This window comes from Tupaia chinensis, unplaced genomic scaffold, assembly GCF_000334495.1.
Source record: "Tupaia chinensis unplaced genomic scaffold, TupChi_1.0 Scaffold141372_1, whole genome shotgun sequence".
Lineage (NCBI taxonomy): Eukaryota > Metazoa > Chordata > Mammalia > Scandentia > Tupaiidae > Tupaia > Tupaia belangeri.
In genome coordinates this window covers 704,096-729,331 of record NW_006201235.1, presented here as the reverse complement: position 1 = coordinate 729,331, position 25,236 = coordinate 704,096, and the positions used below count along the sequence as shown (strand labels likewise).

Sequence of the window (25,236 nt, the reverse complement as noted above, 5' to 3'; positions counted from 1 at the left end):
TTTGGAAGACCCTGCTTTAGTTAGTTAAGATTGTTCTCTGGGAGTCCAGTGCCCCAACCACCATGCCACTGCTGGTCCCACATGACCAACTGTGGTTCGATCCCCAGACCTGGTGGCTTGCTTTCTCACTTTTCTTTCTCTCTCTCTCTTTCTCTCTCTCTCTCTCTGGTGAGCATGTATACCCTATAGAAAACTTTTACTTTGGAAGACCCTGCTTTAGTTAGTTAAGATTGTTCTCTGGGAGTCCAGTGCCCCAACCACCATGCCACTGCTGGTCCCACATGACCAACTGTGGTTCGATCCCCAGACCTGGTGGCTTGCTTTCTCACTTTTCTTTCTCTCTCTCTCTTTCTCTCTCTCTCTCTCTGGTGAGCATGTATATCCTATAGAAAACTTTAAAAAAAAGATAATAATAAATTAAATTAAATAATTTTTAAAAGATCTCTCTCTGTATTATAATTCAAAGGCTTGCTTTCTCACTTTTCTTTCTCTCTCTCTCTTTCTCTCTCTCTCTCTCTGGTGAGCATGTATACCCTATAGAAAACTTTAAAAAAAGATAATAATAAATTAAATTAAATAATTTTTAAAAGATCTCTTTATTGTAATTCAAATGTTCAGTTTAGTTCTTTTGTAACTGAGCCATAAGAAAACTAAGTGACTCTATGTTATTCTTAGTTTTGGAACCCATCTTAATAGATTAAACCTTAGGAAAATTAATCTTTAACTTCTATCTTTCACTTCCCTCACAATGAGTCTTACAGAGTCTAATCTTTTACCTCCCTCACAGTAGATGGAGTTGATTGCATGTTTTCCAGGTCTCTAGAGCTGGGATACAAACCACAGGGTCAGCCATGTGGGATATGGTTGCCTTAATCATCTATTAATAAATGGAAGTTAACAAGAACTTTGCTGCATCTTTACAGAAACTGACTTAGGTAGACAGGGAGGGGAAAGACTCTACTGCCCCCTTCCATTTAAGTGGCTGAAGAAGTTTATCAGCTTAAGCATTGCAAAGCCACACCTAGACCTTCACCGCTTCTACAGAAGGACAAGTTGTCCAGTTGTCTTGACTGGTTCCATTTTGCTTTTACTGTCTTGTTAATCACTGCTTACCTTTATGCTTCTAGGAAAAACCTGAAACCAGTCATTCTGTCCTGCATGCCTACAATGGAAATTGTCCCCTAAGCAGTGAGTGGCCCGATTCTATCAAGTCTCCTTGTAATCCAGGCTTCTTGTCATTTTGCCCCAAGGCAATGCATAATGCACCTTTTTCTTCTAGATATACACTCTTGCTGACCTCTCCCCCTGTGTAAGTGTTGTATCCTGTTCAGTATGGTGGACATAGCTATAGACTCTGGTCCTCTCTCTCCAGGGTCAGCCTCACCAAAGTAAATTTCTTTTTTTTTTTTATTCACTAATTCTTGTCTCTGTCAAGCAGCGAGTGTCATGGACCTAATTTCTGGTCCCCAGAATGAGCATTCTGCCATCACTTGCACACACATACACCCCTCCTTCCTTTAGTAGCTAGTCCTCATATATTTCCACTCCTCAATTTGTTTTCAAATATTCAAAGAGAGAAGAGAAAGGTGTGAAGATTGCCTCTGAGAAGAATCATTCCCTCTAGCAAATGAGACAAAGGCTTCTGTGTTGTGGTCATGGAGCCGATGGGCACTATTCTTTGAGTTTTTGAGCATATGAAGGTGCATACATGTTTATATATTAAAGAAGAATTTAAAAAGGATAGGAGAAAAAAAATAATTCCATAGTACAGACTTCTTAAATACCTGCAGTTTAAGCTCTTTATTATAAGAAAAACATGAAAAGTCCTTCAGTCAGGAAAAGTAAATGAGTCTTAATGATCTAGCACATGTTTAGTACTCTGGCTTATTGGGTAATTTGAAAGTTTAAGAAGAGAAAAAGAAAATTTCTCTATCATTTCTTGATCTTATCAGACCCAAATATAATAACAATGGCAAATAATACAGAGCTGCCTATCTTCCCAAATAATTAATGCTTTTTTCCAACAGCTGACTTTAGTGGGTAACCAAAGCAAACATTTTATAAACACCTCCTTGTGATGAAGTAGCAAAAGCCCTGGATGAGTAGCCTTAAACTGGGTTTATTTTGTCTCAGCTCTTTACTGATTATACAGTGCACGGCAAATCTCTCAACTTCAACTTTCTATATAGAACAGCACCATCAGCATCAGAAGGCAACGTGGTATTAAAATGAGATAACTCACATGAAGCTCTTTGAAAATGCTTGAATGCTATATACAAACAAATAGTGAGTAAATTCCAGAAGATGGGCTCTGAGGGAGGAAAACTGACCAGGACTATAAACGAAAGCTTGGTATAGAAAAGCCCAGACATGACAGGGTTATGTCTCCACCTCTCTTTGATGCAATGTATTGAATAGATGGGCTACATAAAGAAAAAGAGTACAAACTAAGCAGAGAAATAGCCTGGGACAACTGCGATGCACTACTGACTGCTATTCAAGGAGTAAGTTAAAGGCCAGCTGCTGGCTACAGCCCCTAGCCCCTGCAGGGTGGCCTCTATCCGTCAAAGTGCACAGGCAGCTCTGGGTTACCCTCACACGCAATGACAATGCGCCTAGTGCTTGCCTTGGCCCTGTATTTGCAGTTGGGGGCCCTGGAACTTCCTGTCTCCCTGCAGTCTGTGACCTTCACTACACCCTCATGGCAGTTCATCTTGCCATTCTTGCACGCGATGTTGGTGGTGCTGCAGATACTACGAATGTTCCAGATGTCCTCATGGATAAAGGTGTTGAAGCGCTTGCACTGGTGCAGAGTCATCTTCCGCCTTTGCATCATCACGTTGCAGTAGCTGTCATTGCCACCTGTTTCCTCAGGGTGCACATGTTGCCGCAGGAATCGTTGGTACATGAAATTCTGGCCATAGGAGGGCTGCACCAACCCCAGCCCCAGCAGGGTCAACAGCAAGAGCAGAAGCAATGGGTGGGTCCTCTGCAGAGCCATCACTGCTTAGAGGTCTGGAAGAGAAAGCAAGGGCCGAGATAAAAAAGAAGGTAAGAACTAGGCACTGGATAGTGGTATGGAGAGTGGCAAGCTGACATTTCTTTGATTCCAAAGTCTCGTCTTTCCTTTTTCTTATATGTACCGTTTTCTCACTCTTTTCTCCTCACAACCTTTCCCACTCTGTTTATCAAAAGTGAATACTTTGCAAAAGTGATTTTCTCTGAAAGCTCTCTCTCTTTGTTTCTAAGACGACACATGTGGGGACAGCAGGTGGCATGGTGGTTAAGGCACTGAACTCCCACATGGCCAACCGCAGTTCACATCCCAGACCTGGAGGCTTGCTTTCTTACTTTCTCTCTCTCTCTCTGGTGAGTGCATGTGCCCTATAGCAAATCAAAAGATAATAAGAATAAATAAAATTAAATAAATAATTATTTTAAAAAATACTAGTAAAATAAGTACACGATTTATTATAGATAGAGAGAGAAAGAGACAGAGAAGGCGAAAACACTCCCCGGTAGGGAATAGTCAAACCATAATACCTTCTCCTCCATTTCTCCATCCTGTCGGGACTCTCGGCATGCATGTGCTTGGCGTGGTTTTTAGGCCCCTGGAGCTGAGATTCAAACCACATAGTCAGCCATGTGGGATCCACTTGCCTTAATCACTGGACCATGGGACTGGCCCGAGATTTTCTCTTTTATACAGAGAAGTTGCTATAGCCAGTACTTAGTACTCAGGGTGGGACTGAATGACTGGATGGCTGTCCAGGTCAGTGTAGTCAGACTACAAAAGCAGAGGAAAGGTAAATTTAGATGAAATTGGAGTTGTATACCTTCTGAGGCAATTTGCTAATTGTATGATTTTGAGGACTGTTTAGTTTCCTGGAGACTTTGAGACTGGAAGGTTTGGATAGAATCAGGATGTCAAAGTATGTTTATAAACTTATTTTAATACCTCACATCTCGGAATCTGGAAAGGTGGAGAAAGGGAATAGAGTACTATTTAGGTGTAGCCTTGCCTCTCACGTGGCTATTCTTCTAATGGTGTCAAATCTAATGATTCTACATGGAAATCTTGTTAATCCTGTTCAAATGAAAAACAGAACATCCACATCCTCCCACATAGCATAGCAGCTAGGTTCTGTGTGTTGGGAGCCAGATCCCACGTGGCCGAGACTGGTTCTGCTGCAAACAACCCGATTGCTGAGAAACCAAGCGCCCGTGGTCCCTGAGGAGCTTGTATCCAAAGGCTGGGCCCAGACTTGCAGAAGTTAGTCATATAGTCTGGGTCATGGATGTTGCAGGCAAAGGAACTAGGAAGAGTCGCAAAACAGTTGCAATCCAGTTTGTAGCATTTCCCTGTAGGCACTTGACAAAGGTGGAACAGAAACACTTTTTGTTTGCAAGCAACATTTAGCAAACAGGGTCCATGTCAGTTCAAGTCCTGATCTTAAAAAACAAAACATTGACTTAAAAAACAAAATGATGACAAAAAAACAAAAACAAAAACAAAACACTGGGGTGTGTGTGTGTGTGTATGCCCTAGATCCTGAAAGGAAGGAGAAATGGAAGAAAAAGGTGTGGCCACATCCCATTGGGAGGTGCTTTCTTTCTCTCACTGACAAGCACACGAGCCCTTTGGCAATAGGAGAAAAGAACACAAACCAAGAACCAGTATCCAAACAGTGCTTTCATGATAGTAGATAAAAAATAATTGCTTGAATGAGCTAATAAATGAAATAAATGAACTCATGAACAAATACAATTAAATGGTTGTGAAGAGGGAAGGTATTTTCCAAGCTTGTGTACTTAGCTAGTAAGACAAGCTAAGAAATAGTTTAAAGATACATCTATACAGCATGATGTCCTCAAAAGAGGATTTGGATTGTGTCTTTTTCTTCTGGTTTCTATGTACAACCTGAAAAACTGGGCCTTGGGGCCAGCAGGTGGCATAGTAGTTAAGGCCCTGGACTCCACATGACTGCCTGCGGTTCGAATCCTGGACCGGGTGGCTTAAAAATCAAGCCAGGTGTGTGTACCCAAAACCCCAGAAGTAGAGTGGAGTGTGGAGAGCAACCAATCTGAAAACATGTGATTAAAACATTTAGGCCACATGTTTTAATCACATGTTTTCCGATTAGCTGCTCTCCACAGTGGAGGAGAAGGGATTGTGATGGCTCCAACTCCCCTGGAGGGTGATTTCTCACTTTCCCTCTTAGTCTCTCTTGGTTTCTCTCTGGTTAGCGTACTTGCCCTATGGCAAAACCTAAAACAAAACAAAAACTAGGCCCTAGAGACACATTCCATTGTCACACAGCTACTCTAGATGTTCTTTTTATCTTGTCAATAGCTTTTAGTAATTGTCTTCTCTAGTTCTAGAATCATTGTGTCATCATTTCTTGAGAGTGGAAAACAAATATATAATTTAAGTGTAAAGGAAAAAAAAATCCTTCAGAGCAGCAACAAAGAAAGCATTGCCATGTTGTTTCAGAAAATTCATTGCTTTTGTTGGTCAATTATAAAAAGAACACTAGGGGTTGGCAAATGGCTGGTGGTTAAGGGTGCTGGACTCCCACGTGACCAACCACGGTTTGAGTCCCAGACCTGGTGACTTGCTTTCTCATTCTCTCATTCTCTCCTCACCCCCACCCCCATCCCCGGTCAAACTAAGAAAGAAAGTGAGTCCAAGAAAATAATTTTTTTTTTTTTTGAGAGGTGGTGCGTGCGCTCGCCAGAAAGACAGAAAGCGAGAAATCATCCCCCCAGGGCAGATGGCCACACCGCAATCCCTTCTTCTCCACTCTCCTCTCGGGATCTTGGGCATGCACACACACACACACACACACACACACACACTGAGTGAGTTTAAGCCACCTTGTCTGGGATTCAAACCATGGTCAACTACATGGGAGTTCAGTGGCATAGTCATTATGCAAACTGCTTATCCCCCAAGAAAATAATTCTAAAAAAAATTAAAGGAAACCAAGTCTTTCTGACTCTAAAACCTGTGCTCTTTCCACAACCTTCTACTGCCTTTCTCAACCCACTCCCAAATATTCATGACAGACATTTGTGATCAGAATTGCTTCTCTCCAGCAGCAAACACTCACCACCACTGACCAGTCAGATGCTCCCATCTGGTGGTCACTACCGGAATTGATGTTAACTGTGAATCCTTTTGACTCATGCAGTGAGAGGCAGAGTTGACTGGTTAGAACAAAGAAATACCCTGATACAACAGGAAGCAAGCGATTGAAAGTAGGAAGGACAATTTTCTGAGAGTGAGACACCATATCTCTACATACATAGTCCAAGGGCTGGCCCAGCTGAACCCTTGGCGTATATGAGTATATATCCTTTGTTTACTAACATCATGTTTCATGATGGCAGGTCACATGAGTGAATGAAATGGCTTATCAGGAAGGGGCCTAGATGTTGCTCCTAAAGCTGATCCTTTAATTGGTGATCTGACTGGCATAACTATCATTCTTTTGAAAGTCACCTTCTATCACACAGCCCTCTTTGGCCTTTGCACAGAAAGAGATAAAGCTCTATCTCATACTCTTGTGCTCGCAGTTGTAGATATGAGATACAGTTAAGAGGACAGTAAAGGATCTGTGGGAGGAAGTGTAGCAGAGAAAGATAATGCTTGATTTACCCTTGGTTCCCAGACAAATGGATACCATCTTGGAAGGGACATGTAGTTAATAGGGCTATAGCTTCAGTGGAACAATGTACTTCGGGTTATTCTTAGAGGCAGCGTTACTCTTATTTATTTTATTTATGGAGAGGTTTTTGCTAGAGAGTGCGTGCGCTTGCCAGACAGACAGAGAGAGACAGAGAGCTAGAAAGCCAGAAATCACCACCCAGAGGGGATGGCCACGCCACAATCCCTTCTCCTCCATTCTCCTTGCGGGATCTTGGGCACGCATGCACACGCGCCCGACGTGAGTTTAAGCCACCGGGTCTGGGACTCGAACCGTGGTCGACTATGTGGGAGTCCAGCAACATAGCCATTACGCCAACTGCTGGTGCCAAGGCAGGGGGACTCTTACAAGACTTTATCCATTTTCTTTCATTCTGTTTCTTTGTGATGAAGAATATGATTTAGCAAGATACCTGGCTACAAAGAGGACCTAAGTTATTCATGCAAGAGCAAACCCAACCCTCGGCTACATGAGTGAACAGGACACAGAAAACTATTTGGGGACAGTAGTCCAATGCAGACATCAATGGGTATATCTAGGTCATTGGGAAAGTCGTGACGTATTTTCTCTGCAAGAATACGTCATGACTTTCACGACAACCCAATATAAGAGAAAATAAAATAACTTCCAAATCTTCCAACATATACTTTTTCATCAGAATTTGCTCCAAAGGCTTTCCACACTGCATGACTCTGACTCTCAATGAGAACCTCTTTTGATACTGTGGTCCAGACCCCACTATGCCACACTAAGTGACTGAGAGAAATTACTTAACCTCTCTCAGCATACTTTCTGTTAAGTAAAATGAAGATAACAATACCAACCTGTTAGGGATGTTACCAGAATAATGAGAAAAATCAATGTTATCTGCTTACATATTGCCTTGTGCATGTTAAGTGCCCAGTAAATGTTGGCAATTTTTTTTTTAACTTTTTCCATTTTTCCTGGTTTTCTCTGCTTCCTTCAATCGGAATAAAATAATGAATGATTATACTGAGTTGCATCTATTATTGACCCTTCTTTATTTTGTTGAGTTTAACTTTATTTCTAAGAAATTGGAAGTCTCTTTTTAAAACTGTGAAATAGCCACTGGAATTTATGCTGTGTCCCTAGGGACATGTTTCCTCACCAAATTGCACAGAATCTTCTTCCCGTATGCCACCATTCTTCAGAAAGCTTGACATTTTGGAGTTTTTATTCTCTTCTCTGGGCAAAGCCAAGAATCACAGTTGTACAGGATTTCAATTCTTCAAATGGTTTGAGATAAAATGACTTTCCTGAGACTTGACATTTTATTCTAAACAGCTTGTGGTTGTCACTAAACACAAAACCCAGAGGAAAGAGTACTAGGATTGGCTACCCAGCTATTAGCTCCATCAGCAGGTCAGGAAGCACTCCCATCCCATTGCCATGTGGTTTCTTTCTTTTCTTTTTTAAAGAATTAGTTATTTAATTCCATTTGTTGTTATTAATTTTTAATTTGTCCAGACAGAGACAGAGAGAGAAAGGGAAAGCAAGAAGGCAAGCCACCAGGTCCAGCACTCAAACTGCAGTCAACCGTGTGGGAATCCTGCGCCTTTAACCACCACGCCATCTGCCGCATCTGCCATGTGGTTTCTATGGAACAGTCATCTCCCCTAACACCAGAGCAGGGCACGCTATGGCAATACTCCAAGTGAAAGAGAAGATGAGAGTTTTCACAGCTCCAGTGTTACGTAATATCGGTCCATGCCTCTGACCTTCTTCATTAAGGCCTTGAGTGAGGTGATGATCTTGAGTGATTTGGGAAAGGGGTTCAAATATTCTACCCGAAATGCAAACTTTCTCATTTCCTGGGAAAGTTTTAAGATTTTTTCTAGTAAGGGAGATTTTCTAATAAGAGAGGACTGGAAAACCTTCTTCCTACTTTCTTAGGAAATGATAGCATTTTCAATGTTGAGATGGACTAACCCAAGGTGAAATGATTCCGGTGATGAGTGTGCACAGGCAACTTCAATCCCCTTCCTAAATCTAAGTACTTCAGGTGAGACTGGGCTCTCCCAGGTGGGGTATACTAGTCTGTAACTGGGGTTTTGGGGAGCCAGGGCCCATTTCAGGGCAATGAAAGCAGCGGGAGAGGCCACCATAGGAAATTCTGTGGCCACTATAGTCATATAGTCACAAGAGTGAAACCAGTGATTTATAACCATAATTTATTATCAACCAGGCATATAGTGATAGAAATGAGGAAACTAACACTGAATCTGGTTGATTGGCATATTTTATGAACAGAGTCCCTCTTTACCTCAGGTTTTGCTTACTCAAAAGCAAATCTAGTTGAAAATAATAAGAGATGAACTTTCAACCTGTCTATAACTTCCCTAAGACCATATCAGCTGATAAAGTAAAAAATTTAAAAGAAAGTAACACTTAGTTATCAAAATTTTAAATCTGAGAATATCCTGGGAGCATTCCATTTCAACCAACATCCATAGTACCTCCTTCTTAAAACAATTGGTGGCTACACTGAATGGACTTTGATATTCATTCTGGATTATGTGCGTGAATACAGGTGTGTGTGTGTGAGTGTGTGTGTGTGTGTGTGTTTGAAGGAGAAGGATAGATAATATAATTAATTTGTCGGTATGTGAGTACTTAATCCTAAATTCTTCTCTCCTAGGTCTCACATTTGTAAAAGTAGTATTCGCTTATTATTTGACAGAAAAATAAAACAATTTACCTTTCTTGAAAATTCTGCCCTAGAATTTTTCCAACTCTGTAGATCAACCTATTATCCTTCCCTTCACAGAAAGGTAAAGTCTAACTCTCTTTTAGCTGATAAGGAAAAGGCATTTCTATTCCATGCAGTCCTCCCTCTCAGGGAGTAGCTTAGCTGAGTAGAGAAAATGAGGAAAGGTCAATATGCCAAGAATCAGTAAACACTGGTTCTTGCTGATTTCAGAGACATCTTTATTTATTAAACAAGTGAAACAGAAGGAAAAAAGGTCCAGATGTCTCATGTTCTGGGCCCCTGAGCGTTACCGCCTCTGTCCTGGGGCGCAGAGGGGAAACAAGAGGAACGAGGAGCAGAGCCAGCCCAGCCCATGGCCTGCTGGTTAAGTACTAATGAAGGACTCGTCGAAGTGGACAGGTAGGCCATCTTCGCAGACCACAGCAATGTTTCTGTATGACGGTTTGGCTCGGTAACGGCATGGAGGCCGGGAGGACCCTCCTCTGTGTTCGCAGGTAGTGATCTGGAAAGCAGATGCACTTTCTTTCCTTTCTTGCTGACGGTTTCCATTCGGATTTTCACAGATGGCCTTGATCTTTCTAGTGTTGGCATGGATAAAGGTGTTGGTATCTTTGCAAGGTCTGGTCAGGCCTCGTCTCTGCATCATGACGTCGCAATATCTGTCATTCCGGCCCTGTGGTTTGTCATCATAGTGCTTGGTCAGGAAGGCTCTGTATCTCGGGTTATTTTGAGCCAGGGTCGGTGGGGTCAGACTCAGACCCAACATGAAGACCAACAGCAAGGGGCCCAGACCCATCATCTCTTCAAACAGAGGCTCCTGCCAAGGGCAAAAGGAAGTATGATAGGGACACAGAACAGCATTGCCAAATTAGGCTAAAAGGATGGGATTTTCTCTCTGACAGAGAATCATGAATCAGGGATCCGCAGCCACCTAATTACATCTTTTCCTTTCTTCATTAACCTTACACTTCTTGTCCATCTATTCCTTTGGAAAATCTATTCAGTAGTTTCCAGAACACAGCCTCCAGCTCCAGCCATTCTTTTCTGTTCCTTAAGATCACTGAGCATTTTTCTATCAGTTGTAGTGTTACAATTCCATTTACACTCTTTAATTCATTCATTTACTAACAAATACTATATAGGTTTCTATTGGTACCAGGTACTGTGCTAAGTCCTGAGACACAAAAACCATTCAGATATACCAAATACTTCCCTAGAAGGGGATGTGACATCCCTAGGGAAGACAAGAGAGTTTCGTTTTACTGAGAGAAGACAGTAATGCACTTTCCTGAGAGGATATGGCAATAGAGACGAGCGTTATGAAGACAGATTTTAGGGACCCCTGAGCCCAGGGAAGGTCAGTTGGAGGCTTGTTGAAGACAGGATCCTAGGTACTCAAGTTAGTTGTCGGTTAGCTGCATAAACAGCAGCAAGAGCAGTTCCACCCCGAGGTGAAGGGAGGCAAGCCTGCTTCCCTAAGAAGTGGGTGGTTCATGTCTAAAGGTGGAATTACCACATACCACAAGGGGTTTTTTTAAAGGCTCATGATAAATGCCTATAGTAAGAAAGCGACATACATATGGGTTTCCAATTTTTTGCACCAAATTAAATTTGTACTTTAATCCCATTTTTCCGCAAACTTTTTGAAGTCCTCTTGCATTTACAAAGAACAGGGAAAAATACATGTCATGCTTGGAAATGGGTCCGTGGTCAACTCTTGCAGAAGAGAAAGATGAATTCAAGCTTCTTCTTAGGAGCTTTTTCTATTAGGAGCAATTTGGATTATTCTAGAGAATATTTTTAATTTATCCTATAAGCAAATGGCATTACCATGTGGTAAAAAGCTCTGATCTTCTCATCAAATCAAACACCTTACAATTTGCTATAATGACTTCTTAACATCTCCCTCAAAAGAAGAGATGGGACTAGCAGATGGCGTAATAGTTACATCGCTGGACTCCGATGTAGTCGACTGCAGTTCGAGTCCTGGACCTGGCGGCTTAAGCCTCACACCAGGCGTGCACACACGTGTGTGTGAGTGCTCAAGATCCCTGAAGGAGAAGAAATTGCATTGCAGCATGGCCATTCTTCCTGGGGGGTGATTTCTCACTTTCTGGATCTCTGTCTCTGTCTCTCCAGTGAGCACATGCACTCTATAGCAAAAGTCTCTCAAAGAAGAAGAGAGGCCAGCAGGTGAAGTAGTGATTAAGGTGTTGGATTCCCACATAACCAACCATGGGTTCTAGTCCCAGACCTGGCAGCTTGAAACACACACACACGCCATGTATCATGCTGGGTACATGTGTGTGCCCCAAAAATCCCGAGAGGAGAATGGAGGAGAAGGGATTGCAGCATGGCCATCACCCCTGGGGGTGACTTCTCACTTTCTCTCTCTCTGTCTCTCTGGCAAGCACATAAGAAAGAGTAGATTCCTGCCATCATCTCTCAAAAACTGTTAGCCATAAACTCTAGAACTCACATATCCCAGGGATGGTTTGTTGTGTACACACAAACACCCCTATAGGGTAGATACAGTGCTTTGTCCTGGGGCATGATTTTAACTAGATGATAGGTCACTGAAAATAGAATTAAACAAATATGGATTATAGCAAAATACAAAACAATTTTCTTATGAACTTTTAAGATTGTGGGTATTTTTTTTGGGGGGGAGAGGTTTTTGCTATAGGGTGCGTGCACTCGCCAGAAAGACAGAAAGAGACAGAGAGACAGAAAGTGAGAAATCGCCACCCAAGGGGGATGGCCACACCGCAATCCCTTCTTCTCCATTCTCCTCTCAGGATCTTGGGCACGCACACACATGCGCCCAGCGTGAGTTTAAGCCACTGGGTCCGGGACTCGAACCGCAGTTGACTACATGGGAGTCCAGCGACATAGCCCTTATGTTAACTGCTGGTCCCAAGATTGTGTTCTTTATGAGGCAAGCTGACTATACCTTCAGTTCTTCAGAGAAAATTAAAAAAAAAAAAACATTCAGAGGCTTGAAAAACTACCATAGAGGGACCAGCAGATTATGTGATGGTTACGGTGCTGGACTCCCACGTAGGTGACTGCAGTGCAAGTTCTGGACCCAGCAGCTTCACACTCGCACCAGGCACGTGTGCATGCGTGACCAAAATCCTGAGAGAATGGAGGAGAAGGTGTGGCCATTCCCCCCGGATGATGATTTCTCGCTTTCTGTCTCTCTGTCTCTATCTCTCTGGCAAGCGCATGCACCCTATAGCAAAAATCTCTCTCTAAAACAAACAAACAAAAAATACCACCATAGATTTATCCCACACTATAGCAAATATATATTAGTGCCCTCATATCTGACAATGAAAATTACCTTTTTATAGTAAAATATTAACTGAATTTTTAAAAAAATTGATATTAAATTATTTGTCTATGAATAATTTATTTCATTTGTGATTGGCCAAAATTTCTTAGTAGTCATCATACATACTGAGATGTTCATAACGTGGGAGGAAAATCTATCCTTCAAATTATTCTTAAAGTAATACGATTCTTATGAATTTTAAATCTTAAAATGAATGGTACACTTTAATAGACATTAAATTAATAAGCTATTAATTTTTATTTTGTAAGTTGATAAACAGTTTAACATCACCTGCTTTGTAACCCTTCAAAAGACCATGGGACCTAGAACGAGGCCTAAACAGAATTGAAAGACAAAGAAGTCTGAGCTCCTATTGGTTACATGGGACGGCATATGACAGAGGGAGCATTTGCCACTGACCCACCTTGTTTGCTTCATAACAACCATAAGACAAATTTGGTCCGTCGCTGAAGAATATCTATACTAGAGGAACTTTTGGTCATTCCACAATACTGGAATAAATAGCAGCTGGAAAAGTTTTCATGAAGCACGTAACTTACCATGTGTAACAGAATCAAGTGAAAGCATGTTCCTGGGAGTTTCTCAAGAAAGTGGTACATGCTTGGAAAAGAGAGAGCTACCCCTAAAAGAACAGGGACACGTGGCTGCTGATTCATCATAGCTGCTGGGCTGCCTGCCCTGCTCCCCACTTGCCAAGTTACCTATGTGTACGTTGTGCTCTTCTGCCTTCTGAGTGTGTTTTTTATTTCTAGTTTTTGGGGCTTTTGGAAGATCTTATCAAAGTTTCATTGATTTGTCATCAATTAAACTTCTTATTCTGTAATGGACTAGTATGGACTTCTAATGTCAAAGGCAACTGTAGAATTGCAGGATCTCAAGGTCAGAGGATCTTAGAGGTCATATAGTCAACATCCCTTTGCCAGGTGCCAGAATCCAAGTTCAAAAATCATTAAGTGTGGGAACCAGCGTAATGGCTATGTCGCTGGACTCCCACGTAGTCGACCGTGGTTCGTGTCTGGACCCGGTGGCTTAAAACCCACGCCGGGTGCGTGTGTGTGCGTGCCCAAGATCCTGAGAGGAGAATGGAGGAGAAGGGATTGAGGCGTGGCCATCCCCTCTGGGGGGGTGATTTCTCGCTATCTGTCTCTCTGTCTCTCTCTGTCTTTCTGGCGAGCGCACGCGCCCTATAGTGAAAAACCTCTCAAAAAAAAAAAAAAAATCAGTTAAGTAGATTCAGAGCTGGCAGTACCTAAAATAGTCATTAGGTGGCGGTAGCATATAAGAATGTCGTCAGCACCTTCCAAGCCGGAGAGGTCCCCAGCCTTTTTGGCACCAGGGACCCGTTTTGTGGAAGGCAATTTTTCCACAAACCAAACCAGAACAGGGGTGTAGGGAGGGGGTGGAGGTTTGAGATGATCCAATCACATTACATTTATTGTGCCTTTTTTTCTATTATTATTACATTGTAATATACAACAAATTCAGCTCACCATAATGCTCAGTCAGTGGGAGTCCTGAGTTTGTTTTCCTACAACTAGCTAGTCCCATCTGGGAGCTCCTATGAGAATCAAACGCTGCCACTGATCTGATAGGAGGCCATCATGCCTGCCATGGGGAACAGCTGTAAATTCAGGTGACGCTTCTGTTGCTTGCCTGCAGCTCACCTCCTGATGTGCAACCCAGTTCCTAACAGGCCACCAGCAATACCAATCTGTGGCCTGAGGCTTGGGGACCCCTGCTATAGAGAGTTCTGGAAGGAAGTCCTGTGGTTGTACAGGTTGTGGGATATTGATGTTCATAGATGAGGGCTGAACAGGCAGGCCTGCTACAAGTTTCAGTCTAAACTCTCTCTGCTTTAGATATTATGACCAAAGACCTCACTAAACATAGTGTCAAAGCAAAGGCCACATAGCTCAGGATCTGCCCATAAGGATATCACAATTATTTACCTGTTGTCAGGTCACATGGATGCCATCTCAAGTATGCCATTACCTAAGTGGTCTTGGGCAAACAACGAACTTTTTACTTTTCAGTGTTTTCCTGTAGTGTATTGTCTACAGGAAGGCAGGCCTATAGTGATCACCTTGAATCACTGTGCTTGCCTACTAACAGGCTGTCAATAATTTGTTAATGACTGGCTTCATTTTCCTCTCCGGATCTAAGTTTTTTCATGTGTAAAACGAGAGAATGAAATTCCATGGTTCCTATTAAACTTAACAAAGTCTTTACAGAGTATCATTAGCAAAAGTCAAGTGATTATGGAATTATTGATGCAGTCTGCATAAGTTTAGTTGGTGGAACAATGTACCAGCTAAAGGAGATGATAGCGTGACCTGCGGCATGACCAATCTCATTGAGATGCATCATCCCTTAAGGCTCAATGTGTAAGCCAGGCCCACAAATCACCTCCAGTTAAGGCTTAGACACATTACACAGGAGCTTTGCCTTCTAAAAAAAGCACTTGACTTCTCCAGTTTGGAGAGACAAAGGGGCATCTTTACTTCTGACTTGCACAATTTTTACTTTACATCTTTACTTCTGACTTGCACATTCATTTTTTAAAAACTCAGCTAAGGTTTGCTCAGGTATGTTTTAATCTTTTTTTTTCCCCCTCTAATTTGCTGTAGGGTATGGAGAGAGAGAGAGAAAGCACCCTAGAAAGATGGCCACACCATAATCCCATCTCCATTCTCCTCTTGGGATGGATTTGGGCACACACACACACACCCAGAATATTTTTCAAGTCACTGGGCCCAAGACTTGAACTGTGCGGTCAGTGATATGGGATCCAACCACCTGAACCACCATACCACTGCCCAGGCATATTTTAATTTTGACTGTATAAGTTACCCCGAAGCCAAATCCCAATAACCATATACCATGATTACTGATACCTAACATCTGCTCTATCACCCACAACTTCCTCATTCATATATTCAATTCTAAATATCCCCCGCCCCCCCAAAAAACACAGGTAAAATGGAAATGGGAGAAACCAAGTAAGATATTATTTGTAGTACAAAAGAATATGCCTAATCTGAGGGTCCAGAGTCTCACACTGGTGGTAAAACTTGGAGACATATTGTTTTATGTCCCACAATTTGTTGTGAAATTTGTTCCAACTCTTCTTCATGCTAACTTTACCCTCACCTCAAATCAATCCATTAGTCTTCACGAGAATTAATATTCTCTTCCTTTCTTTACAGGCAATGTTTTGAAGTCAAGAGATCCATCATATTACACCCCAGAGAGTTCACTTGACAGTTTATCATGAGTAATTACTGCTGTCATTTTCATAAGTATAGGTTCACACTGTTACATATATCCTAGGGCAATATCCCCCAAGTGAAAGTTCAACACAACACACATATTCCTCACTTTATTTCCCTTCTTCCTTTCAACCTGCTAGTATACATTTTCTCTCTTTCTTCTTCTTCTTTTTTTTTTAATCTTAGGATGCATTCCACTTGGTTTTCAACGAGCATCCAAAACTTCCTAAGAAAAGTAGTTAGCAGGGAGATTAGAAGGAAACAGTGATCGAGCATACTTTCTATTTCCTTTGTCTATTTTCCTTTGTCAAGTCACATATAATGCCTACGTGGGGATGGAGAAGGAGAAGGATCCCAGAAGTTCTTTAGCAAATCTCTTCCCTGGACTTTCAGGAATTTTATCATAAATTAGGAATTTCTCCTAAACCTCCGTTTACTCCCAGTCTCATTAATTTCCACTTATCTACATATAAGTTATCTCAGAAGAAGCCCATTTTCATTTTAAACTTAATAATCAAACTCATTTTCTTACACATTCATTAGTTTCGGCCTAGAGTCTTTAAAGGAGGGAGGAAGTGGATGGCGGCTAGAAATAGTGTACATATATAAATAAATAGAACAATAGATTACCCAAGAGAAAGAATCTTACCAAAATCTCCCAGTTCTCTTCCTACTGCAAATGGGATCCAGCTATTCGTTCCTGGAGATGGGTTCCAGCTGTGTGAATGTGGAGGCCCACCCTGGTTCTGGTTATATAGCCTCATGGGAAGGGAGTGGAGACAATAGATCTAGGGACCTCCAATCATGGCAGAGAAGGGAAAGCGAGGGCACTGCTCTTGGATAAACAAGGAGAGTCATTCACCTTTTCCCTGGGCATGATTGGGTCAAATATTAATCCACTAGAATGAACTAGATATGTGTTCTGGAAGACAAAAGTTTGATAAACATGGCCTATTGTCCCAAAGCTGCCTTTCCCTGATGCCTGTGGTCCTTCCTCTTGCCCCTGATGGCACTGAGGTTTCGTAGTCCCCATGCAGCCCCTCCAGGAGGATGCTTTCCCACCGTACTTCCTGTTTATCCTTGTAATTCGGTTTTATGAAAGGTCACTGAGAGGATTATTCCACAGATTTCACAGATCCAAGAAAGCACTTCTAGGGAGTGTTATGTGACAGATGTTAGCACCCACCTTAACTACTCAGCTACTAACCCCAGAAATAGCCTGGTTATATCTTCTGGGCCACCTTTTCCTTTCATCCTCATTTTCCATAAGAAACTAAACCTAAACACTCAATCATTGTCACACAAGTACAAAATTGATTTTTTAAATTATCTTGTTTGTTTTTAAGTTGCTACAGGGCACATGTGCTCACCAGAGAGACAGAGAGAGAGAATGAGAAATCAAGCCGCCAGGTCCAGGACTCAAAGTATTGTCAGCCATGTGGGAGTCCAGTACCTAAACCACCATGCCATCTGCTGGTCCCAAAACTGATTATCTTGATTTTCTCCAATCATCAATGCAATATTGATATTACATTCACTCACAAAGTAGATTCACATGTACATGAAAACAGTGGACCAAACGTTACCAAGATGACTTTATGAAGCTTATAGTTTCAAATTAGCACTTACCTGTGTAGGTGTTGCATCTAACATAGTTAGAAGTTATCTTTTTAAGAATCCTCAACCTTCCAGTGATCCACCCACCTCCAAATATTCATTTGACCAGGTATCAACCAGACAGGCTGCCTGCCTGTAAATCAACTGCACTCGAAGTCATCGTGATTATATATTATTATAATCATAATTGGTGTTACCTTTCGTTTATGAAGCTCTCGCATACCTGAGTACATTTAACTATCGCCAGGGCTGTGTAAGGTAGGTATTATGAAGTCTGTTTTGTTTATGAGGAAACTCTAAGATCAAACAGCAAGTGAATGGTGGAGTGAGACTTCAGACTTCATTACCAATATCTAACATCAGCTCTGTCACTCAGAACTTCCTCATTCATATCCTCAATTCTAAATCTCTCCCTTGCCCCCCAAAAATGGAAATGGAAGTGGGAGAAACAAGTAAAATATTATTTGGATATATTATTGTTTCCATCTGCAGGGAGAAAATCTATTCATCTTCCCAGACTCAGCTCAAGCAATGCCTTTTCTGAGTCTCAATGACCCTTCTCACCCATCCAATCGCTGGAGGAGTTGACCGCATCTTTCCTTGTGAATTCACTGTGCCCAACACATACCTCTACTCAGACAAGCATGGAGAAAGGGCTCCGAGTCGATGGCATGAGTTGCACCTACTCAACTTCGGCTATGCCCAGCTGTGTCCGAAAGCTGATGATGGCCCTGGGAAAGGAGTCATCCTCATAGCAGGGCATGAGAAGGGGCAGGAGAAAGTTATAAAGGCCATGGAGCAGGCTTGGTGAGGACTACAGCATGAGCTATTCACATCCCCGCTGACCTAGCTTCTGGGGTTCTAGGGAGAAGACACTCGAGTAAAAACAGAATAAAAATAAAGGTTGTGTCATAAAATCTCTCCCAGATCCAGAAAGCACAAAGCAAGTCAGTGTGAAGAGGTTTGCTAGAAGGTTGACGGGATTCTATGGGGGTGATACCTTACCCCAGTTGAGATCCTGTTGAGACAAATGTGCGGTAAGTCTGGACCTAAGAACTAAAGCTTCAGCTTCCCCAGGGAAGAGGACACAGTGCTGGCCTCTCCGGACTCTCTCAGCAGCTCTTGCACTTTGTGTGGCAGGAATAGACTTCACATAGGAGCTGGAGCAGGAAAGGAGTATGAAGGCAGCCTCACTGGGTAGGTGAAAGAGGTCGATAGGCAGGCATTTTAATACTCTCTGGGAACTTCAGGAAAGCTCAGAGAAGAATGTAAGCTGATCCGGTGTATTCTAATAACAAGGGTAGGATGGATCTGGTTTTACTTTAGGTTGGTGTAACTAGAGAAATAGCCATTAACCATCAATCCTTGGATAGTGATTGATCTCACGGTCTTTCCATTAGATACAACCCTTGGAGAGAAGAATAATGGTCTTACTCATCTCCATATTTTTAACATCCAAAACAGTGCTTGACACTTAGAGCCCAAGTTATTTCTGTGAGTCCCCATTGCTTGTAGGAATGCACCACCTGAGCTCACTTTAAAGACCTCCAACCATGCAAACTTTCTTGGTTTCTCTTAAAAGCTTATAGACATGTGGTTTGGCAGCCATTACCAAGTAAGGCAGGCTTGATTCCCAGGAAGGCTTCTAAGACTGCTTCCAGTTTACTGTTAATTCCACTTACATGCTTTCGTTTTTAAGGTATTGGCCCCCCACTCCAGTGCAAAAATCCCTCAGAGGGTAACCTCTCTAATGGCTGTCAGCAATTTACACATCCTTGGGCATGTGATTTGGAGCCTATCTTTTTTTCTAGAGGTTTTTGCTATAGGGCATGTGCGCTCGCCAGACAGACAGAGACAGAGAGACAGAAAGTGAGAAATCATCGCCCAGGGGGATGGCCATGCCACAATTCCGTCTCCTCCATTCTCCTCTTGGGACCTTGGGCATGCACGCACACGTGCCTGGCGTGAGTTTTAAGCCACCGGGTTGGGGAAGCGAACCGCGGTTGACTACGTGGAAGTCCAGCGACATAGCCATTACACTAACTGCTGGTCCCAAGCCTATCTTTTTTTAAAAAAGAAGTATTTAATTGAATTTTATTCATCATTATTATTTTTTAAAATTTAACAAGTATTTAATTGAATTTTATTCATCATTATTTTTTTTTAATTTAATAAGAGAGGGACCAGCAGGTGGTATGGTAGTTAAGCTGCTGGGCACTCACACATGGTCGACCACAGTTCGAATTCTGGACCAGGTGGCTTGCTTTCTCACTTTCTCTCTCTCTCTCTCTTTCTGTGTTTCTAGTCAAATTAAAATGAAATAAATAAATAAATATTTTCAACCATCAGGTCCAAAACTTGAACAAACTGCGGTCAGCCATACGGGAGTCCAGTGCCTTACTCGCCACCCACTGAAGCCTATCTTTTTTATTTATTTTTTTTGGAGAGGTTTTTCACTATAGGGTGCGTGCACTCGCCAGACAGACAGAGAGAGACATAGAGACAGAAAGCGAGAAATCACCCCCCAGAGGGGATGGTCATGCTGCAATCCCTTCTCTTCCATTCTCCTCTTTGGATCTTGGGCACACACGCACACACACCCAGCGTGTTTTAAGCCACCGGGTCCGGGACATGAACCGCGGTCTACTACATGGGAGTCCAGTGACATAGCCATTACACTAACTGCTGGTTCCCCTGAAACCTATCTTAAGAACAGTTTTTGGTAACTGGAAGGGCCTGAGGATTTAAGGAGGAAGGAAAGTGGGGAGTTGGGGAACCTGGAGAAGGACAGACATCAGCTACCTTTCAGTTTCGTTGGAGTCATAGCCCTGCCTGAACTCTGTTTTTTCTTCCCCTCTTTCCTTTTCCCTGAATCCCCAATCAAATCCAGAGGTAAAGGGAAAATAAAAGTATGGGTATAGTCAGAAGACCAAACGAACTGCTACAAACTGCTTTTCCCTCAGTGTCTGGAGCCTCAGGGTCACAGTCTCTGGAAAGGAAGGAGCAGGCATGCCTCTGACTAGAGCTGCCAAAAATTCTTCTGCCAAGTGCCAAAGTGCCAAGTGCTTCAGGAGCAAAGACAATGGGACACGGGGCCTCTAGAGGGGCCTCCACTGGCATCTAACAGAGTGCCCAAATACTTTTCTTTCTGTGGGCAAATAAAGCAGACACCCAAGGAGCAAGTTCTAGAAAGTTATGAGCCACTCATTTGCAAGAGAGGAGAGCTGCCCGGAGCTCATTGCAACATCCCTATTGACTTAGCAGTCCTGAGGAAAACAGAAACCGATTCCCACAGCCTGAAATGATTTGATCAACATGGCCCTTCTCTGAAAAACAGACATGAAGTACTCCACCCCAACATACAAATACGTGTGTGTGCACACAGAATCCCATGGCCTGAAGCACCAGTTCAAGTACCAACTAGCACAAAAGTACAAATAGAACAGCCTCTGATTTTATTTTAGAGAGATTTTTGGTATAGGGCACATACACTTGCACATACACTTGCCAGAGGGAGAGAGAGAAACAGAAGTGAGAAATCGCTCTCCAGGGGGGATGGCCACACTGTAATCTCTTCTCCTCCAGTCTCCCAGGATCTTGGGCATGCAAGCACATGTGCGCAGCATGTTTTAATGCTGCCAGGTCCAGGACTCGAACCATGGCCAACTATGTGGGAGTCCAGTAATGTAACCATTACACCATCTGCTAGTCCCCAGTCTGTGGCTTTAGAGTTAAGCAATAAACACTGCTGGGGCCTGCCTCTGAACACAGGTCGCTTCTCCACCTCTGGCCCTTCACACGACAACCTTTGGAAGATTCATAACCTGCCTGCATCACTGACATGCAAAAATCCAGGTTTTGTTTTTGTTTTTCTTTTCAAGTTGGCACTAGGGCAGTCAAAAAAAGAGTCTATTATTTCATTAAAATATATCTAGTACTTACACATTTGAGTTTCAGAATACAACAAGGAATTCTAGTCTCTTTTTAATGAACATTATGTTTTTGTCAGTAATTTTAATACTATGAAGCAATACGCATTTAAAAAAACTCATATCTTTTTAAAAGAATTATTTACGTCATTTTATTTATGTATTATTATTATTATTCAGTTTGACCGGAGAGCAACACAGAGAGGGAGAAAGAGAGAGGGACAGAGAGAGAGAAAGCAAGTTTCCAAGACCAGGACTCAAACCAGTTGAACATGTCAGAGTCCAGCACCTTAATCACCATGCCACCTGCTGACCCCAAAAGCCATATCTTTTAAGAATGTTTTGTTAGTTTGAATTTTTTTTTTTTGAGAGATTTTCACTGTAGAGCGCGTGCGCTCGCCAGACAGACAGAGAGAGACATAGAGACAGAAAGCGAGAAATCACCCCCCAGGGGGGATGGTCACGCCGCAATCCCTTCTCCTCCATTCTCCTCTCGGGATCTTGGGCACACACGCACACGCGCCCGGCGTGAGTTTTAAGCCACTGGGTCCGGGACGCGAACCGCAGTCGACTACGTGGGAGTCCAGCGACATAGCCATTACACTAACTGCTGGTTCCCTGTTAGTTTGAATTTGAAAGTCATTTCCCTCTATTTTTTTTCTTTTAATTGTGCTATAGGGCACATGCCCTTGCTGTGAGGGAGGGGAGAAAGGGCAAAAGAGAGAGAGAGAGGAAAATCACTCCCCAGAGGGGATGGCCATGCCATAATTCCTTCTCCTTCACTCTTGTCTTGGGATTGGGGCATGCACACACACATACCTGGTGTGTTTCGCAAGCTGCCAGTACAGTTCGGTTATGTACAATCCAATTGCCTTCACCACCATACCACCAGGTGGCCCAAAAGTCATTCCTCTTTTCCTACAGTTTTTTCTATGCCTCTCTCTCAAGCCAGTAATCCTTGCAGATAGACACAGGATGCATAAGTTCTCCTTCCAAGGATTGTAATACTGGTGTACTTTCTCTCTTTGAATAGAGTATACGTGAAACTGGCAGGGAGCATAGTGGTTAAGGTGCCGGACTCCCACATGGCCAACTATGGTTCAGGTCTTGGACTGGCAGCTTGCTTTCTCACTCTCTCTCTGTTGCTCTGTGGTCAAACTGAAAAAAAAAAAATGATGATGAATAAAATTAAATAAATTAATTGTAAAAAAACTAGAGTATATGTTTAGTTTTGTCCTTAGGACTAATTATAAAATTAGGTGATGGGGGCTAGTCGTAGTCATGGCAGTAACACATCTGAGATGCTGGACCCATATGGGAAGGTCCTGTGCCTTCCCATGATCCAGGCTGGCCAAGGCTGGGGTGGATTACAGCATAAGGACCCTGTTGGTGGTGCCCCCTGTCATGGAAGAAACAAACTCTAAAATAAAATGCAATATGATAATGGAAAGAATGGGCTAGATCACCTCTCAATGCCTTTATAACGTTAGTATTTTTAGGTCAATAAGCATGAAACGGATTCAGAAACAGAGGTAATGGTCAAAGGAGGGAAAATCCACATTAAAGAAAGATCATGCTTCCAGGGAGCAGGGACACTATTGACTGAGGGAGAAAGAGGACAAAGTCCTGCTGATATTCCAAATGTCCAAACAAAGAAAAAAATGTAAACATTCACTTTTTAGTAGACTCTGGGTTTGGATCCCATTCCCTCTTTCCCAGGTATTTTAAAGCATTCTTCTGAGAATAACTCTTTACAGAGATTATTCTTTGCTCAATGAAGGATAAACAGAAGCTCCTGAAGACAGGTGGCCGGCCGGCATTGGTCCACTTACTTATCCATCTACCTGAGTCACACTGCAAATGCCTCCAACAAGAGCTTGACAAATCTCTTAGCTGAGCTTGTTTATAACCCGACTCCTCCTGCCTCTTCAGCAATAGCTAGAACCATTCCTCTTTTCCGGGAATGGCTCTTCCCATCCTCTGCTAAACTATAGTCTATCTCCACCTTAATGCAGTATCTTCTTTTACATAAAAGTCGACTTACTCAGAGAGAGTGGATGTTGAGTGCTCTTCCACAAAAATAATTGTGTGGGGTGATGCATTTGTTAATCAGCAAGAGTTAAGTATTCCACAAAGTCTGTTTCTCAAACACAATATCGTACATGATAAATAAATCCAATGTTATCTGTCAAAAGGACATGTTACTAATACTCCACACCCCATCTGTCATTTGAGAGAGGGAGGGATCTTAGATCAACCTTCATTTTACTGAACAGAAAAAGGCGTTTTTTCCCCAGGAATATATGATATTCCTGGATTTGAAGCTTTCCAATGTGACACACAATTTCTATATTCCACACTAGTCATTTGTAGGAAATCAAAGGTAATTGTCTCTTTTCTTGGAGAGAGATTTTTGCTAAAATCAGAGCCAGTGTGCTCGCCAGAGAGACAGAGAAAGAGAAAGAGAGAAAGTGGTAAGTCACCCCCCAGGGGGGATGATCACACTACAATTCCTTCTCCTCCACTCTCCTGTTGGGATTTTGGGCACATATGCACACACACCTGGCATGATCTCCAAGCATGCACACGCACCTGGTGTGTCTCAAGCCTCCAGTCAAGGACTCTAACCATGGTCGGCCACGTGGGAGTCCAGAAATATAACCACTACACCACCTGCTGGTCCCAATAAAAGCTAATTGTAAAGATGCCACTGAAAATTGTTACTTTTAAAAACCTACACTATTTCCATTAATTCCATAAATATTTCTCCCTTTCGATCTATAAAAGAGTTGCTTGAGTTAAAGTATTGTAGTTAGTAACTGTGTGGTTAATTAATTAACTGTGCTTCTGGGAAGTTGGCCACATACTGTTTGGATAATTATATCATTGAATTTCTAGTGTACATTTATGACTAGAATCTAAGATTCTTACTGTAACACAAGGAGGGTCTTGGCTCATCTGAGATTCTCCTAGCCCCTGAAGTGGTACTGAATAATTTGTACTGCCCTTCCTCAATAAAGGTGTTCGGTTTTACCCATGCATTCTTACCATTTGATGTGTTGTCTCAGAGCAAGAAAACTGCAGATCCCAACCTTCCAGTAAGAATGCTCAGAAAAGAGGCTATTATTGGCAAACATCTCCAAGAATTTCACAACATGGCTAAGGGAGGGGAAATAGAGGAGGGTAAACGGAAAACAGAAGCACCAGTGCCCAAATGTTACTTACGCTTGCAAAAACTGGAAAAGGCTTGCTTCACGAATCGGGTGATCAACCTGGATACCAAGCAAAGTTGTTTTTTTTTAATTTTGAGCAAGTGCAGCCCTCTCCGCACCACCACCGCCTCACCCCCAGGCCTCCCTTTGGTCGCTGATTCTGTGGGCTCCTCTTAGCCTTGGTTCTGGCCAATAGGACATTCAGCTGGCATCTGTGCCCACTGAGAGAAGTGGAAATCAGAGTGGGAAAGTAGACTTGCTAACTCCTTCAAGAACTGAACTTTTCCGTCCCTCTTGTCCCTTGGGTCCTGTAGTTTAATCAGGGCCCTTAACGCCTCCCTGAGGAGTCCCACACCGCCTCTGGCAGGAAGGGACACCCCCACAAAAAAGCTCCAGCAGACGCGACAAAA

The 25,236-nt window shown here is 42.6% G+C and overlaps 2 protein-coding genes across 3 annotated transcripts in view; both read right to left on the bottom strand.

Annotated features, from left to right (window-relative positions):
* Window positions 1-1,776: 1,776 nt before the first annotated feature.
* LOC102481787 (ribonuclease 4) overlaps window positions 1,777-25,236 on the bottom strand; it is a 24,046-nt gene continuing 586 nt past the window's right edge. The window contains exons 2-3 of one of the 2 annotated variants that reach the window (XM_006163087.3): window positions 24,840-24,886; window positions 1,777-3,015 (exon numbers count right to left, since the gene is read on the bottom strand). In XM_006163087.3, coding sequence (XP_006163149.1) covers window positions 2,558-3,001 — 444 coding nt within the window. In that variant the 5' untranslated portion in view covers window positions 3,002-3,015; window positions 24,840-24,886 and the 3' untranslated portion in view covers window positions 1,777-2,557. Of the gene's footprint in view, window positions 3,016-16,717; window positions 16,808-24,839; window positions 24,887-25,236 lie in introns of those variants that run through there. The other variant, XM_006163086.3, reaches the window with a different exon arrangement.
* On the bottom strand, window positions 9,636-16,809 carry ANG (angiogenin). Its single transcript, XM_006163085.3, has 2 exons — window positions 16,718-16,809; window positions 9,636-10,258 (listed from the first exon to the last, which is right to left on the bottom strand). Exon 2 carries the CDS (start codon window positions 10,238-10,240, stop codon window positions 9,806-9,808), a length of 435 nt encoding a protein of 144 aa, XP_006163147.1. The 5' UTR covers window positions 10,241-10,258; window positions 16,718-16,809; the 3' UTR covers window positions 9,636-9,805.